We start from the raw sequence: 15,995 nt of genomic DNA on the forward strand, positions 1-15,995 counted from the left end.
TTCTCTGGATTCCAGATTAAATCTCTGTGGCTTAGGCTGACAAATCATCAGTTGTTGCATGTGGAGCCTTTTGCAGAGCTGTTTCTTAACTATAAGCACCACACAGTTATGACAGGAAACCCTTATCTTCTAGGCTACAAGGCCAGGAAAATTAACATCTTGCTCTTAGTCCCCCACAGTCCTCAGACAGCACATACTATCTTTTAACTCCCTGGCAATAAGAAATTGAAGTAATCCTGATACAGCCAACTATTCACAAACACTGATGAGGTTCCAAAGCCTAACAACAGACAGAAATGCTTCACCGTGACAGGAGGACCTGGTTGTAACTGCTGCATGGTAGGTCACTGCAGCAGTAGCCTCAAATGATCCTCCTCTCCTCACAGCCCTCTGACATCCTATTGGAAACTCAAATACCAGTAGCAAAGGCTGATACAGGGAGGATGAGATGAAGAAACTCCTTCAAGCTCATCCTGTGATCATATCACAGGCTGTGTTATTCTTATCTTCCTCCACTGAATCTGCCAAGTCAACTTGAAGAAGTCATCCATGGCATTAAGATGTTCCACCAACCCCAAACACTCGTGATCTGCACTAGAACTGAACGCTGTAAGCTGCAAAGCTCCCTGTTCTTACACTGCTGGACCAATATTTACCAAATACCAGTCATGAGCACAAACTTTTCACTATCAGCCAGCTCTAAACATCCAAAAGGACTGAATTCCCATTGATGTGACAGATAACCTGCCAGCCTTGTGAAGAGGTTGTGACTTATACTCACCAATGCTGTTTAATTAGTGCTGTTGTCATTCCCCACAGACATCTGTAACTCAAACATGCAATAGCCAGGCAAGCCTTGTATTCCCACTTCTGCCCCTTCAGCTTAGTCAATTCATGGCCAAACCTCCTCATCCCTGTGAGTCCATAGAGAAGCTGCCCAAAGGCCACCTCCAAGCATATCTCTCCAAAGCTGATATCCATCACAGCTTAGCACATACTTAGGCCAAAGCATGGAGATGAAGTAGCTTTACTGGTAGCTATGAATTGGGGTCCTCCTCTCGGAAGGTAGGAGAGAGGCATCTGTTCTCATTCTCCAGAGTCACTTCACACTTAAACTTTTAATCCTGGGATCCCACAGCCTTCCATACAGGAACTGGCAGGATAATACACTGTGAGGCTGCTTTCCATGTTTCCAGGATGGAAAAGGATGGAAATTTCCAGGATGGAAAATTGCCTTCCTACCACTTCTGTTCCATCCTGATGTGTGACTGCAGTTCTTCAGGCTTCATCCCCTCTCAGCTGAAGTACAGCAACATGCAGCAGCTGGGAAGGAAGCTCAGGGCACATCAGAAACTCCAGCTGGTACCCAGCACATTGCAGAGCACCACCCCAGAAGCTCCAGGAACCATCCTAGACTCAAGTTCCCCATAAAACAAAACCAAGTGCAGCATCCTCACCTTCCAAATCCTCTGTGCTGCAAACCCACCATAGCCAAAAAGCTGCTCAGCAAGATGCTAAGTATTGCCAACACCTCCATTACTGCTGGATGGTGAAGCTTTGAGGCCAGAAAGTAGAACTGTCTGAGGATCAGATCCAAGGATATGGAATGAACCAAGAAGTAGATATCATTAATAAATGTGTCACCAATTATTGCTCCATGTGAACTGTACATTTCTTGGGCTTTGCTTTCTCTACTATAAAGAAACAGAGCAATGTGCATGTAAAAAGATGGGGGAAAGTCCCTCTTACCAAAATAGGACACTATTGCATCCATATTTTTTCCCTAAGGAGACAGAAAAACACTAACCTGGCAGATGTTACTCATTCTGCTTAATGCACTCATATTTTTGTGATAAATGTGGTAGGAGAGCTTGTACAGAATAGAATAAATGGCTTCAGTGAGGTACTGTCAAAACAGTAAGAAGAAGATCTGTTCCCCATTAAACTAGAGAGGGAGTAAATGCAAATGTGTTTTGAATGAGGATGGCTGGTATTAGGGATGATAAAAATAAGGGGAAGTGAAGGGGAACACAGCCCTTACTCCCCTGCCAAGAGAGAGGAAAATGGTTCTGTCTCTAAGGGAAAATGACTTCTCTCCCATCTCTTCTTTGCTGGTTGGCCAGCTGGGGATCCACCATGAAGGACATCATAGGCAGGAAGGTTTCCCAGATCCTGGGGTTCCTGTGTCCTTCAGCACTCCCCAGCAGGCAGCACAGCCCCAGAGCTCCCACTGAGAAGCTGGTTCCTCTTTTGTGGTATTTCACACAATCCTCTGGCTTTGTTTCCTCTTTGTGTTCCCTCTAAAATTCCTCTTTCCCAGGAATTTTCTTGGCATTCAAGCAGAGAAGGTGACCAGTGCCTCCCACATCATTGTCTTCCTTCATCTGTGCCTTTGGTTCATCAATCGCAAACAGCTTTGTCATCTTCTTCCTCTTCCATAAAGGTACTAGAGAAAGGAATTCAGGGGAAAACTGATGGGAGGCTGCAGGCTGCCAGGAGATGAACAGAACAATATGGAAACCAGGGAGGAAATAAATGCCCTGAATACTCTGAGATCAATGAATTAATTCATTGCCCAGGATTAATGAGTGCTTGTGCTCCCTCTGTCCTTCCACTGCAGCTGAAGCAGCTCATATATATCAAGTAGAGGGGAATTAAGTGGGGTATAGCAGATGCTTCTGTGCTCCTGGCATCAGGCAATGCGTTTCACCCACCACATTTAACACCAGCAGGAGAAGAATTGTTGCTTTCAAGAGCTGAGAGAAGACAGACTGAGCAGGAGGGACAAGGTGCAGGGCAGGCGTTTCATCCCTCCTTAGCATCCTGGTAGTATTAGAAACCTGTTTGGGATAAATGAACGGAACAGTGAGCTGTGCTGTGAAGGGGACACTTCCCATCCCTTTGGAAGTTCACTGGGAGGCTGTTAGTAAGTCCTTTTCCTCACAAGTAGATGAGAAGACTGCTATCAATTCCCAAATCACGCACGTAGAGAGATAAACCCAGCAATCCAGACAGCCCCACCACCTAGACTGGCTTCCTAAGAAAAGATCAGCTGGTTTTCCACATGAAAAGAGCAGTAAAACCAACCTCTGAAGCCTGTTCGTTTTAAACCCCTCTAAAACGCAATGGGCTTCTTAAACACAGGAATTTCTCATCTCTAACCCAGCTTGCAGGTGTAGCCTGCAGTGGTCTGGACACCAGGAGGTAGGAAGCAGTGGTGGCATGAAAGGCTTTGTCACAGCATAAAGCCAATGGGGATTACTCCATGGATGAGTTCTCCTTCTGGAGTAAGTTTGAAAACCAGAACATTCTGCTTGAAGACAAGAGTATTTCAGTGCAGAAGGAACATTGCAGCACTTGCAGGGAGGTGAGGTTGAGATGACGCAGACTCCTGGTTTCCTCTATAGACTGGGCTTTAGGGAATCGGGGAATTCGGAGCCCTGGGACAGCTGGGAAGCACTGTAAAATAAATGGAAAAATCCCAGCAGGAAGGTGGACTTTGTGCCCTGTCTGGAACTGGTTTTAGCAGGGAGAGCAGGACAAATCAAGGTTTTTTCCAGGCAGAGCACAGAGAAGGAAGGACGCGTCTGTCACTTGGAGTGCTGCAGCTCTCACACACTGCTCCGTGCAGGCGCTTCCCTCCTCTTCCTCCCCCTCAGCCACCCAGTACCGACTGACAGGGCTGTCAGACACGGCATTGATTCACTGCACAGAGCCCCTCATGAGCATCCCAACCCCTGCGAGGGTCGGACAGGGAAACGGAGCTCAAGGGCAGAGCTGGCACGCAGGGAAACAGGCTCGGAATAGCTCCCATCTTCACAGCGAGCGCTCGCTGGCGTGCAGCCTGAAACCCAGTGCTGATGCATCCAGCCCAGTTTACAGAGCTGTGGGAGGGAGGCCTGGCCTGGCGGCTCCATGTGGATGAATCCTGTGAAAATATAGCCACTAACAATGTTTTTCAGCTCTTTGCTTGCAGAAGAGCTGAGGCTGGAAGGGCCCTGTAGTTATCTGATGAGGGAACCAGCCAAAGTTCCACTGGATAAACTGATCTGATCACAAGTCATGCACGAAACAGATACAAGAAATGAAGTCCTGACATCACAAAATGCAGCGTTTCCTAACAGATGAAGAATGAGCGTTTCAAAGTGCCAGGAATCCAGCTACTTCACTTAATTAAACATCAGTATTTTATATGGAATAGAAAAACAGGTTTACTTTGAAACAAATACTAAAGGCTCAGCACTGAGATGAAACACAGGTTTAAGATCATTTACCCTCAACAAATAGCTACAACTACAGATTTCAGTGAAGATTCAACCCATTCTCTCAAATGGCCTTTTGCTTCCCACATCTGTTGTGGAAACCCCAAGTGATGATTCCTGCATCACCCATTCTCCATTATTTTACCTTATTCAGGTATCAGATCCCAACTGGACACAGTCCTGGGCAGCCTGCCCTTGCTGACCCTGCTTTGAGCTTGGGGTTGAACTAAACAGTGTCCAGGAGTCCCTTCCCACCTCTGTTATTCCATGATTCTGTTCACACAGTACTATTCCTGTCAGGGTACTTCCAAATCAGCCATGCAAGCTGGGTATATGGTCACCTAAATGATTTATTCTTATAGCTGCTTAGGAAAGATCACCAAGAGAGCTAAAAAGCCCCACCAGCTATTGCACTATATGAGATTTATGCCTGTTTTGTCCTAACACAGACCTCACCATTCTTTCAGGCAGACTTCCAAGCCTCCATCCCAGGGTGCTGGGGACAGTAATGCTTTCCCTGGATCAGCTCCAATGGCAGTAACTGGAGGAGACACATCCCAGTGACTGCCAGGCAGGTCCATAGCAGTGAGAGAGACCTGAGCTGAAGCCAGCCCAGAGACTGAGATCAAAAGGGACCATGTAAAGCCATGATAGAAGCACAAACACTGACCAGCACAACCCACAGGAGGGCTGAACTTAAACAGAGCCCCTGGGCAGGGTCTGTGGGGGCATGGCCCAGGTGAGCCTGGTCAGGGCTCTCCACTTCTCACATTGCAAAGGGATTTACGCTTTTTTCCGGCTAGGAAAAACAAGGAGAACCACAGCAGGGGCACTGTGCCAGGAGCAGGAGGCACGTACAGCACTCACCCACCTTTTGCACTGCTGCACGAGAGGGAACGGGAGCTTCTTCCAGACTTCAGCCTCCCTTTTCCAGTCTCAATCTGCAAGTCTGAGTCTAGATGAATGCCTGTGAACTGGCCTGTGAAATTCCTCTTGGAAGTCCATAAGGCATCTTGATGACAGGTCCCTGCTACTTCACACTTCTCTTCAGCTCTCCATGTGCTCTGAGCAGAATGGATGGCTCCAAACTGCCTAAGGGCTTCAATAGGTCTGTACCATGCAGTGGTTTCCCTGAGATAAATTCAGCACATGATGAACCTTCCCTCCATGCTGGCCAGTAGCACTCCCATGCTTCTCATCCCTCTTCCCAGTTGCTCATCTTGGCTGATGACATCATTCCCCTTAGGAATTACAGTCTCTCTGATTTGAGTCAACCTTCTGCTTTTCCTTTTCCAGGTCACTATACTTGGTAAATAGGGCACGGAGCAGTTGTAGCTGTCTGCTGTGAGCCGTGTCCTCCGGCTGGCTCAGAGCTGTGTGCAGCACCCAGTCCTATCTCTTACAATGTGCTTTACAAGGAAGCTTTCTTCACTCCTTCTCATGTCCTTTATTGTCATTGCCTTTGCTTGCACACACACAGAGAAACCCACAATGGCAGAGTGCAGACCAAGGAAGCTGCATCTCACATACAAACATCCTCAGCAACCCACAGCCACTGACAGCAGGGCTGTGGACACACAGCGTTTGCACAGTGGTGTTGGCTGTTGAAGCCCAAACACCTTCCCTGAGGACACTGCTCTGTGTCAGCTCTGTGAGCAATCCTGAGCAGCAGCTCCTGGTCCATCAGTAACACTGGCTGAAGGAGGCAGCTATGTGATCTGTAGGGTTATAATATCATAGAATCCCAAGACTGGTTTGTGTTGGAAGGGACCTTAAAGCTCATCCAGTTCCAACCCCTGCCATGGGGGTTTGCCCTCTCCAGCTTTCCTGCAGCCCCTTTAGGCACTGGAGCTGCTCTCAGCTCTCCCCTTCAGGAGCCTTCTCTTGTCCAGGCTGCCCCAGCCCAGCTCTCTCAGCCTGGCTCCAGAGCAGAGCTGCTCCAGCCCTCGCAGCAGCTCCATGGCCTCCTCTGGCCTCGCTCCAACAGCTCCACGTCCCTCTTGTGCTGCTGCCCCAGAGCTGGATCAGGGCTGCAGGGGGGGTCTCCCCAGAGCACAGCAGAGGGGCAGGATCCCCTCCCTGAGCTGCTGCTCACGCGCTGGGGGTGCAGCCCAGCACACGGGGGGGTTCTGGGCTCAAGCGCACACTTGATGGGTCATTCCCACTGATCAGAGAAGGAGCAAAGGGGACCCACAGTTATAAGAAGCAAGTAAAATTATGTCTTTCCAGAGCCCATTCCAAAATCCCACAGATTGAAACCAAAAAGAAACCCCCAAGCCCCTGCCTGGGGAGGAGAAGCTCCTCAGCTGGTGTTTTCATGGCCCACCACCAAAGCAGAGGGATGACAAGCTGTTCCAGCAAAACAGCATCAGGTTCTGCAGCTCCCTTCTGACATTAGGCAGGCAGAAGACTAAATAATTGTCGATGCCAGGCTCTTCTGGCCCAGATCTTTAATCATCACTTGGAGCTTGAAATAAGGCTCCAAGTGTTTCCTTCCAGCACAGGTTGCAGCCAGAGTCTGCGGCTCCCAGCACTGCCAGCTTTGATTTGGGAGAATTAGCAGTGAGGCTGTTCATGGCTTTCCCATTACACCCATTCTGCTTCCCATCACACCAGAGGCTTGTGACAAGCTGCTGGTTTCAATGCTGAGTTTCTCTCTACAAGTAGGACCAGAAGGTTGGTTGGTTGGTGCCAGTCCTCAGTGCTCTGCTTGGGTTTTGAGGCATAGATAGATGGTTTTAAAGTCATTTTGGGGGATAGGAAAAGGCCTTCATTTGCAAGCAGAATGGACCCACCCAGGGCCATGTAAAGAGGTGCTGCACCTTGCTGGTGACAGGAGAGTCAGGACAAGACACTTAATTATGGCCAGACTACAAAGAGAGGTGTGACCTTTATCACACACAGGCTCCACACAGCCCAGAGACCTCCCTGTCCACAGCTTTCCACCGACATGAAAAGCCCCCCAGGATCTCCTTTCCTTCATCTCTCTTCATCATTTGTTTTCCCATTCATTCCCCAGCAGCAGGACATCGTGTTATTTCCTAAGCCATCAAGAGTGACTTTCAGCTCTCCTGAAGAGAGGTTCTCAGTGCCTCTCCCTGCATTGCTGATGAGAGCTCTTGCATAAGCAGCTCCTGATGGGTTCTAATTAGAGCCTCACACAGACAATTCACTTTGCCTTTGTTTAGCATAATTAGTGAACAGAAGGACACCTGCCAAACCCAAGCGGGATTCCAGCCCTGAAGATGCTGCCGTTTCCAGTTTGGCTCTTGGGAGTTGTTGAGGGTGCTGGTGGTGATCCCAGAGCGGTGTGCCAGCAGTGCAGTGCTCTGCTGGGAGAGCCGCAACCCTGCTCCTGAGGCTTTGGGAATGCAGCCATCCAGAGGAGGCCATGGAGATGCTGTGAGGGCTGGAGCAGCTCTGCTCTAGGGTTAAAACTGGATGAGCTTTAAGGTCCCTTCCAACCCAAACTATCCTGTGTTTCTATAGCTGTGCCTGAGAAGGGGTTGTGCTACAGGTGCAATTGCTGTGCAGCATTCAGAACTCCTGTGCACTTCAGAATTACATATCTGCCCTTAAAAACCAACACTCAAACTACTGCCACAAGCAGAACACTGCTGCCATGGATGGAGTCTCCAGTACATAGAGGGGAAACCGAGTTTTGAGTCTCCATCAAGTCCAGTCCTGAACACAGGCCAGCAGTTCAGCACTGGCCAGGTGCACACTGCTCCAGCCCCTTCCATGCAACAGAGCACCAGACAGGGAAAGCCACCCTTCAACATCACTTTACAGAGTATCTCTGCCCAGGCACCATCCCTGCACCCAGGACTAAGCAAATGTGGTTCTGCTCCTGTGTAAATCACGTGTGTCAGCTGCCCAGCAAAAGGAGGCTGCTGTGAACAGAGAATGAACCACAGTTATCCAACATGATGTGGGAACTACTTGGCTTTGTTAAACAAGGGAATGACCTGAAGCTGATGGTTACAATACGTGAGGAAAGCATGTGGTAACCCACTGCAGCTCTTCATTCCCTTTCCCAAAGGCAGACACTGCCCACAGGAGCTGAAACTGTAATTGGAGCCTGGGAAAGGGCAGGCAGCAGCAGATGGCGGATTCAGGATATGCGGTTTTGGCTTTCTGCAAGAGCAAAGAGAGGTAAGGAGCAGACTGAGCGTCCATTCCACAGGAATGCAAATGCCAGACTGGAAGCATGCTCCAGGAAGAGCTTATTAACAAACCCACACAGCTGCATCCTGCCCTTCCTGCTGTCAGGACCGGGTTCACCTGCACTGTCAGACACTGGGATTGGAGATACGGCCTGGAGTCTGCTTCAGGAAAGACACAGCTACACAAGGGATTACATTGCTTAATTCCATAGTAATTACACTTAAAACCTTTTGGTTTTGCTGAAGCACAAGGGATCAGGTAACATTTGCAGTATTTCTTACATGGACAGGAGGGGTTTTGTAAATACCAGGTCAATTTGTGTTTCTAAGGAGCACCACTGGCACTGGCCATAAGAACCCCACAGGGAGATGACAGAGGTACCCAGGAGGACAGGCCAGGCTTCCAGAGGTGGGAATAGCTGGATATCCACCTGCTTCCCTAAGGGACACATTCAGCACTGCTTTGTTAATAGAGAACTCTCCAGCACAGCTGAGGAACACCAAGGCTGTGAACACTCTTCTCCCATTAGCTCAGAGGCATGTCAGAGTCCTGCATGATGGGGGAGAGATGAATTCCTGCCTCTTCCCAGGAAAGCCTTCCCTGGTTCTGATCATTCCTGTGGTTCATGGTCCTCCTGTCCTCACAGAGGCACTGGATAAGGATCTGGTATGGTAAAATCAGTGTGAGCTTTTAATTTCCTGGAGATTGATGTTCTTCAAACACAACCAAGTATCTTTTCTGGACACTGCAATTAAAGAAAGCCCAAACCTGATGGTGGAACTCCACATTTATTCTTCCAGTCTCCAGCTCTCACACAACCATGTTTCAGTGCCTCTCATTACTCTGCACCCCAGCCTAGCAAGAGGAGAAGGCTGATGTGCAGAGATCCAGTTCTTCCACCCCACATTTGGTCACACCACAAGGAGTCCCCTGTGGCATTAGCTGGGACAGTGTGAGGGCAGCCGAGCTACACCAGCCTCCCCACACCTTCAGGGGATGCTGGATCTGGTGGACAAGCCATCAGGAGAGGTAGAATCCAGCACCCGAGCCCATTCCCTGGGGAATCATGGGACTGCAGAGGTTGCATCATGTCAGGTTCACATGCCAGCAGGAGGGAAGTTCTGTTCTGCGATGAGTTCCAAGCTCAGCATTCACCTGAGTGCTGATCACAGCTTTGCTGCTGGGACTCTCTAGGAACCTTCTGGTTTGTCCCTGCAGCCTCCAAGCCCATTTTCAAGTGACAACGATGTCTGGTCACTCACACAAAACAGGTTTTAATCCCACACAACAGCTCCAGAACAAGTACATTGGATCTGTGTCACATTCAGTAAGAAAAAGCTGTGGGGGCTTTGGTAAAGCTCAGCTTAACTCCAAAGTGCAGACACACACTTGCTGTGGTCCCTTCTGCTCCTCAGGATTCCTTGCCACTAATACTCAATGTTTCCACACCTCTCCTATCATGTACTATCATTGTTGGGGTTTGCCATTTTGGGTTTAAGTACCTATGCAAGTTTTCCATTAACTTAGCTTTAGAATACAGAATATATTCCTCTTTCTTAGCTCCTCAAAATAGCTCTTTGGAATGCCTACAAAAATATTTACTATCAAGTAGAAAAAGATACACTTGGCTTTCCAACAAGTGTAGTTTCTTTACCTGCTCATCCCAGAAAACACAGCTCAGATGCATGGTGTGCTTTTCCTCCCACCTGAAGCTTTCCAGCTGAGCAGCACAGGGCTTGTGAAGGCAGTGATGTCTCCAAATCCATGCAGACAGAACAGCTCAACACAGATCAAAAACACAGGATCAAGCCACTGTCTTTGCCACTGCAGGCTCTTAGGAAAAGGGGTTGGAAGTGATAGCTTGGCAGCAGTACCATTTGTACTAGAATTCCATGCTCAATGACAAGAACACGGACATTTTACTTCCAAGTACATGGTTTTACCTGGATAACACCCCACAATTAAGGCTGCCACAAGAGTTTTGATTCTTTCCTCTGACCTCATGATGCTCTTTGATGGTGCTGATGAGTATTTTCAATTCACTTTAAAAGAGACCCTTGTAACAGCAGCCACAGGTTAGCTGTCCTTGATCAGGGCCTCCCTTCCAGCAGCTGAAACACAGTGTTCCCACTGCTTTTTCATGGGGACCATTTGTGTATTCACAAGCTCTGTTTAATCCAGATGTCAGCTCAGCAATAAATACATCAGGATCTGGAAGGAAAAAAGCCTAACAATTATGTTTGGTATTTGTACAGTGCATCCATTTCCCACCAGCTTAAGTGTATCGGAGCCTGGAATCTGCACCGCATCCAGGTCAACTCACCCCGTTGCACTCAGTGTCACAAATAATTCCCAGAGAAATTACTCATTCCAGCTTTCTCCCCCCAAAACACCTCACATGTACATATTTCAACCTCCATGTTAGCTCACTCCTTCCTGTCTTGCCCTTGAGGTCCCAAAGCAAACCCTAAACCAGGAACAAGCTCTTTCAGGACAGTATGCTGCGATGTTTGAGGAGAGAAGAAATGTGTGTGTGTGTATCTGCGCTGCCAACAGACACACTCTGCTATGGAAAACACAGTCCATTGGGATCACATCCAGTCCTTTCACCTGAATGTCCATGGCACGGAGTCCAAATCCAAGAGCAGTTCTTCACTGGAGTGCTCACATATACACCTGACGGGCATCGACACAGAGAATGTGGCACCAGAGGCAAGTTTGAACACAAATAAATCCCAAAAGCAAGGCCCCCCATTTGAAAAACAGGTGAAGAAATGGAACTTCTTCCTGGAAAAACCCTGTCACTCAAATACAGAACCAGTTACCCAGCTTCAAATCAGAACTCCTGCAACCAGTCAGCAAATAGAAAATGGGAGAACATACCAACACCTAAAATACTATTAAGTGCATCAAGTCATGGTGTGGTGACTTCAGAGGTCTTCTCCGTGCTGTCCTGCACCTTGGTTGCAGTCATCTGGAACTGTGGCATGTATGGCATGATGACTTTGTACTGAAGGCTGTTTTGGATAAAGGCATTTAAATGAGGTGGTGTGTGCTGCAGAACCCCTCCATCCTGGAGCAGATCCATTGCATGCAACTGACACATCACTCCGGAGCTGTCTGTTAGGAAAATGTCATTCTCCTTTTTTCCTAGTGACGTTATTCCCAGGTAACACAAGCTCTGCTCAGAGCTGTCTCCATCTGGGAAAGCATCATCATGATCTGAAGGCTCTGAAAACCCCTCTGAAGAGATGAGGGACAGGGAGAGAGTCTTGGGCTGCCTGATGGGAGCATCAGGGAGTACCAGAAATGCCCCGTTTCCCACCACCCAGGGGCTGCTTGAGAAGGACCCTGTAGCTGAGGAGTCTTCAGCTAAGAGGCACCTAGCAAAGCAACTTCTTGGCCTCACTTTGTGTTCATAAAGCCCACTTAATCTGGAGCTACTGAGGACAGTAGCATATTTAATATCAGACTCCCCTGTCACTTCTGCACTGCTTTGGCCATCGTGGGAGCTCTCAGAGAAGCTGCTACTATGGAAATGGCTGCTGGAGCAAGCAGAGTCATGTGCAGAGTCTTGTGGTGTTGTAAACATGGAATCAATGACTAAAAAGTCTTGAGAGTCTTCCTTTTTCAACACTTCAGTGACACTGATGTCTTCCAGCACTATTGCTGGTTCCAGAAGAAGAGGCTCAAATGACATTGCTTCGGGGTGCTTGATGAAGAGATGCTCAAAAGTTTCAGGCTAGAAGAGAAGATAAATTTTAATGCTCAGTCTTAGTTCAGGATTAAGCTACTGGTGTTAAGAATCACAGACAACCCCCCCATAGCTTTAGTATGAGTATATTGCTGAAAATCCTCTAAACCACACTGCCTTCTTCTCTTTTATGTCTGTGTGTAAGTAAAGACCAAAGACAAGACAAAGACGTGAGAAGCTGTTGGTGTGTCAAGTGCTGCAAAGCAAGTGTTCTGCTTACCCTGTGTTAAGTGTGCCCTTAAACACCCCTGGCTTCTTATTTAGGTTGTATAACCCATAGACTTCATCATTTACATGTCAACTAAAGGAACGTTCCCTCCTAGGATTATATATTTGGGGTCAAATTCAGCCTTTCTATAGTGTTTTTAGAGCATTCTCATCAGAATAGGAGCTGTAGGTTAGAACTGCACAAAGAGAAACACACATTTATTTTGGAGAAACATATGCTTTACTACTACCTAGTATATATGCACATAAAACATACAACAGCATGAAGTGGGTCTCCTAGCTACAGAGGAGAATTCACTTGAAAACCCTGTATTTCCTAATGAATTCAAGGCAAACCAAATAGAAACACTTTCTGTGTGTATCAGCAAACCATGTTTTACAGCAGGAAAGCTGCCAAAACAACTAGAAACATGTCAAAATACTTAGACTAGTCTGCAATTATAGAAGAGTCTATACCAACTCTCCTAGCTTTAGTCTAGACTAGTTATTGGTAGCACCTATGCCCTCATTTGGCAAAGCTGGTGAGCTGGTATCTAACTGCTCTGGTACTTGCTGCTCACAAGTTCATCATCTTCCTACACTGAAACCAATCTGTGCACTGGAATCTCTCCTCCTCTTCAAAATGATGTCAGTAACTGCATATAACATTATCAGGCTATTGAAATAAGGTGTAAGCTGCTACTATCTGTATACACCAGGCTGTAATAATGTTAACTGGTATTGTCTGGTGAAAGTGATCTTGTCTCTCTGGGTTGTTCTGCACTGACACCGACACAACCACAGCCAACCAGTGCATACTGATTGCCCCAATGACATTTTCGAATGGGAGACAAATATTAACAGGAATCACAGAATCCCAGCCCGATTTGGGTTGGAAGGGACCTTGCAGCTCATCCAGCTCCGGGACACCTTCCACTGGAGCAGCTTGCTCCAAGCCCCTGTGTCCAACCTGGCCTTGAGCACTGCCAGGGATGGGGCAGCCACAGCTTCTCTGGGCACCCTGTGCCAGCACCTCAGCACCCTCACAGGGAAGAGCTTCTGCCTAAGAGCTCAGCTCAGTCTCCCATCTGTCTGTTAAAAGGAAGCTTTTAACAACCAAACCCCCACATTTCCTTCCAATAGACCTGCCCTCCTATAAGCAGCATCCAGTTTATCGTCAACAGAGATGGTTTATGGTTTCCAAAACCTCTGTGCTCTGTCACACCAGCATTAGTATCTGCTCTTACAAATGATACAAATGATACATACAGAAAACACAAAGACAGATAATATTGCCTGCAAGGATTAAATACATTCCATTCAGAGGCAGATGTGCTGCTTGGCAAAGGCTACCATCTCTTCTTAAAACATGTCATATTTAATCCAATATAACACATATTCCAATGTCCTGAGAAGATGTAGAACTCTCCCATCTCACAATTACTTAGTAAGCTAGGAGAACAGTGCTGGATTTCTGTAGCAGAAGCATGTGCAATATAATCTGGACGCCAGCTGTGTTAAACAACAGGCAAAATAGTTCTCTACTTTGGAAAAGTCAGTCTTGGGTCATCAGCTCCCAACTTTGCCCAGCAGATGAAATGAAATCCAGTCAAACCAGGAATGTCAAACAAGGCTGTACTTTGCCCTCCTGCTCACTCTAGGGTTTAAGCTGTATTTGTCTCGGAAGTCCCAGGCTACCTCTGAGCTGGAAGCCTGAGCTGGGTTCAGGTCAGAATCACTTTGCACTCCAGCTGTTAAACATAGATATATCAAAATATGCTACTGGCCTAATTCTGCCATGACCAGAGTTGGACTATCCCATACATTTAACTCCACACGTTGCAGATTAGTCAATGGACACAGCAGGATAATTTAGATACACATGAGTCTTTGCAAGATTAGTATTAATTTCCCTGTAAAATAATATCTGTAGTTGCGTTTAAGTAATTTCTCCAACATTACAGGAGGTCCTACTGCTTTTTTATTTACTATTTTATTGAGCAGAGAAGAGGAATTTCTGTGATTTTTTGACATTATTCATACATGTAAAGGCTTGAAAGATGGAGTCTAGATACAAGACCTGTCTGGTTTAGATTAGGATTCATAGATTCATAGAATGGTTTGGGTTGGAAGGGACCTTAAACACCATCCTGCTGCTGAAAGCGATACAATCAGGATAAAATAGTCTATAAATGTAGTTCTGGAGTACCAAATGTGAGATATTAAATATACAAACTAATGATCAGATGATTTAATACGGCTGTGTACCAGGACAAGACAGGAGTTCCACATCATATGCCTTCAGAATTTCCCAGCAGTGGTATAGAGGCTATTTATGTAATCAGTGCTTATCATAACTAAGGAAAAATATCACATGTGGGCTGTACATTGCTTTTTGTCCAGGAAATTCCATCCACACATACAAAAAAGCAGGATTTGTCTCCAAAAATATGGTTTCAAAGAACATATTTCAGCCTTGGACGCTTATGAGCAAGAGATGCCAACCTGAGGACAGGCCCTGTGCTTTGAATGCAGTTAATATTTCCCAGTGAAGTTAGCACAAGGCATGGAAGAGGTGTGCATCCTGTGGCACAAGCTGTCAAAAAGCATGTCAAACTTCACTTCCTTTCATCTTCCATCAGTTTTTCCCCATTAATTAATTATGGGGCCAGGCATATGGATACAGAGCAGGATCACCAGGGTGTCAGCTTCACCCTCCCTGGTTTGAACTTCATCAACTTTAATATCCTTATTTCAGCTCAACCAGTCAGTGAGGAGAATCATTTCCAAAGTGCTAAATCCAACATGCGAACTTCATGCCCCTCTGCAGGTGGGGACAGTGAGGATTGGCATGAACTCCTTTTGCTACAGATGAAGATCAGACAAATACAGTTGTGCTGGTACTACTCATACCCCTGCAATTAAGATCTATTCACAGACCCCTTCCAGCTAACACCAAAATCACATCTTCCTTTAGGATTTCTGGCCTCTTTTCCAAGTACAGATAGAATGTTAGAGATTATTCATGCACCTGCACTGGGGTGGCTGCATATTTAAATGATAGCAAATGAAGAAGCTGTATAAATAACATGCACATTGGTACTTCCAGGAAAAAGCAAGCAAATAAAAAGCTCAGTGAGGCACAAAACACACCCAGTTTCTGAGTTGCTGCTGCACCCAAATGCATACAAAAAGCGCAAAAGACCATAATGGGACAACGCAGTACTTGTGTGAATAGATATTTGATCATTTTGATGTGTCTGGAGTCAGTGGGAACTCCCAAGCTGGCTCTCAATTAGAACAAACACCCAATTAGAACAAGAAACTACTTTCAAGTGGAGCTGGGAGCTGTAACTGGGCAGATCTTGCACTCAAGCTGGATAAATTCCAAACCAATCTGATGTCTCTGCTTCCTGGGCTGCATCCTAGGAAGGGCTGGGCTCTCTCAACTCTTTCTGAGAACCAGGGCTTGAGAGGATTCAGCCCTGTGCCAGTCTGCAGAGCAGCAACTAAAAGTGAAAACCACCAAAACCAAAGTAAGTGCTTCTGCCTGTGCAAGTGACAAACTGGGGCTTGGTTTTGCTCCTCATCTTTCCAAGGGCATT

General features: G+C 46.9%; 1 protein-coding gene across 1 annotated transcript in view; it reads right to left on the reverse strand.

The window, feature by feature from the left end:
* Positions 1-9,615: 9,615 nt before the first annotated feature.
* LEPR (leptin receptor) overlaps positions 9,616-15,995 on the reverse strand; it is a 32,151-nt gene continuing 25,771 nt past the window's right edge. The window contains exon 18 of the mRNA XM_005151308.3: positions 9,616-12,171. Within this exon, the coding sequence (XP_005151365.2) occupies positions 11,344-12,171 (828 nt within the window). The 3' untranslated portion in view covers positions 9,616-11,343. The remainder of the gene's footprint in view (positions 12,172-15,995) is intronic.

Source organism: Melopsittacus undulatus, chromosome 6 (assembly GCF_012275295.1).
Source record: "Melopsittacus undulatus isolate bMelUnd1 chromosome 6, bMelUnd1.mat.Z, whole genome shotgun sequence".
Taxonomy (NCBI): Eukaryota; Metazoa; Chordata; class Aves; order Psittaciformes; family Psittaculidae; genus Melopsittacus; species Melopsittacus undulatus.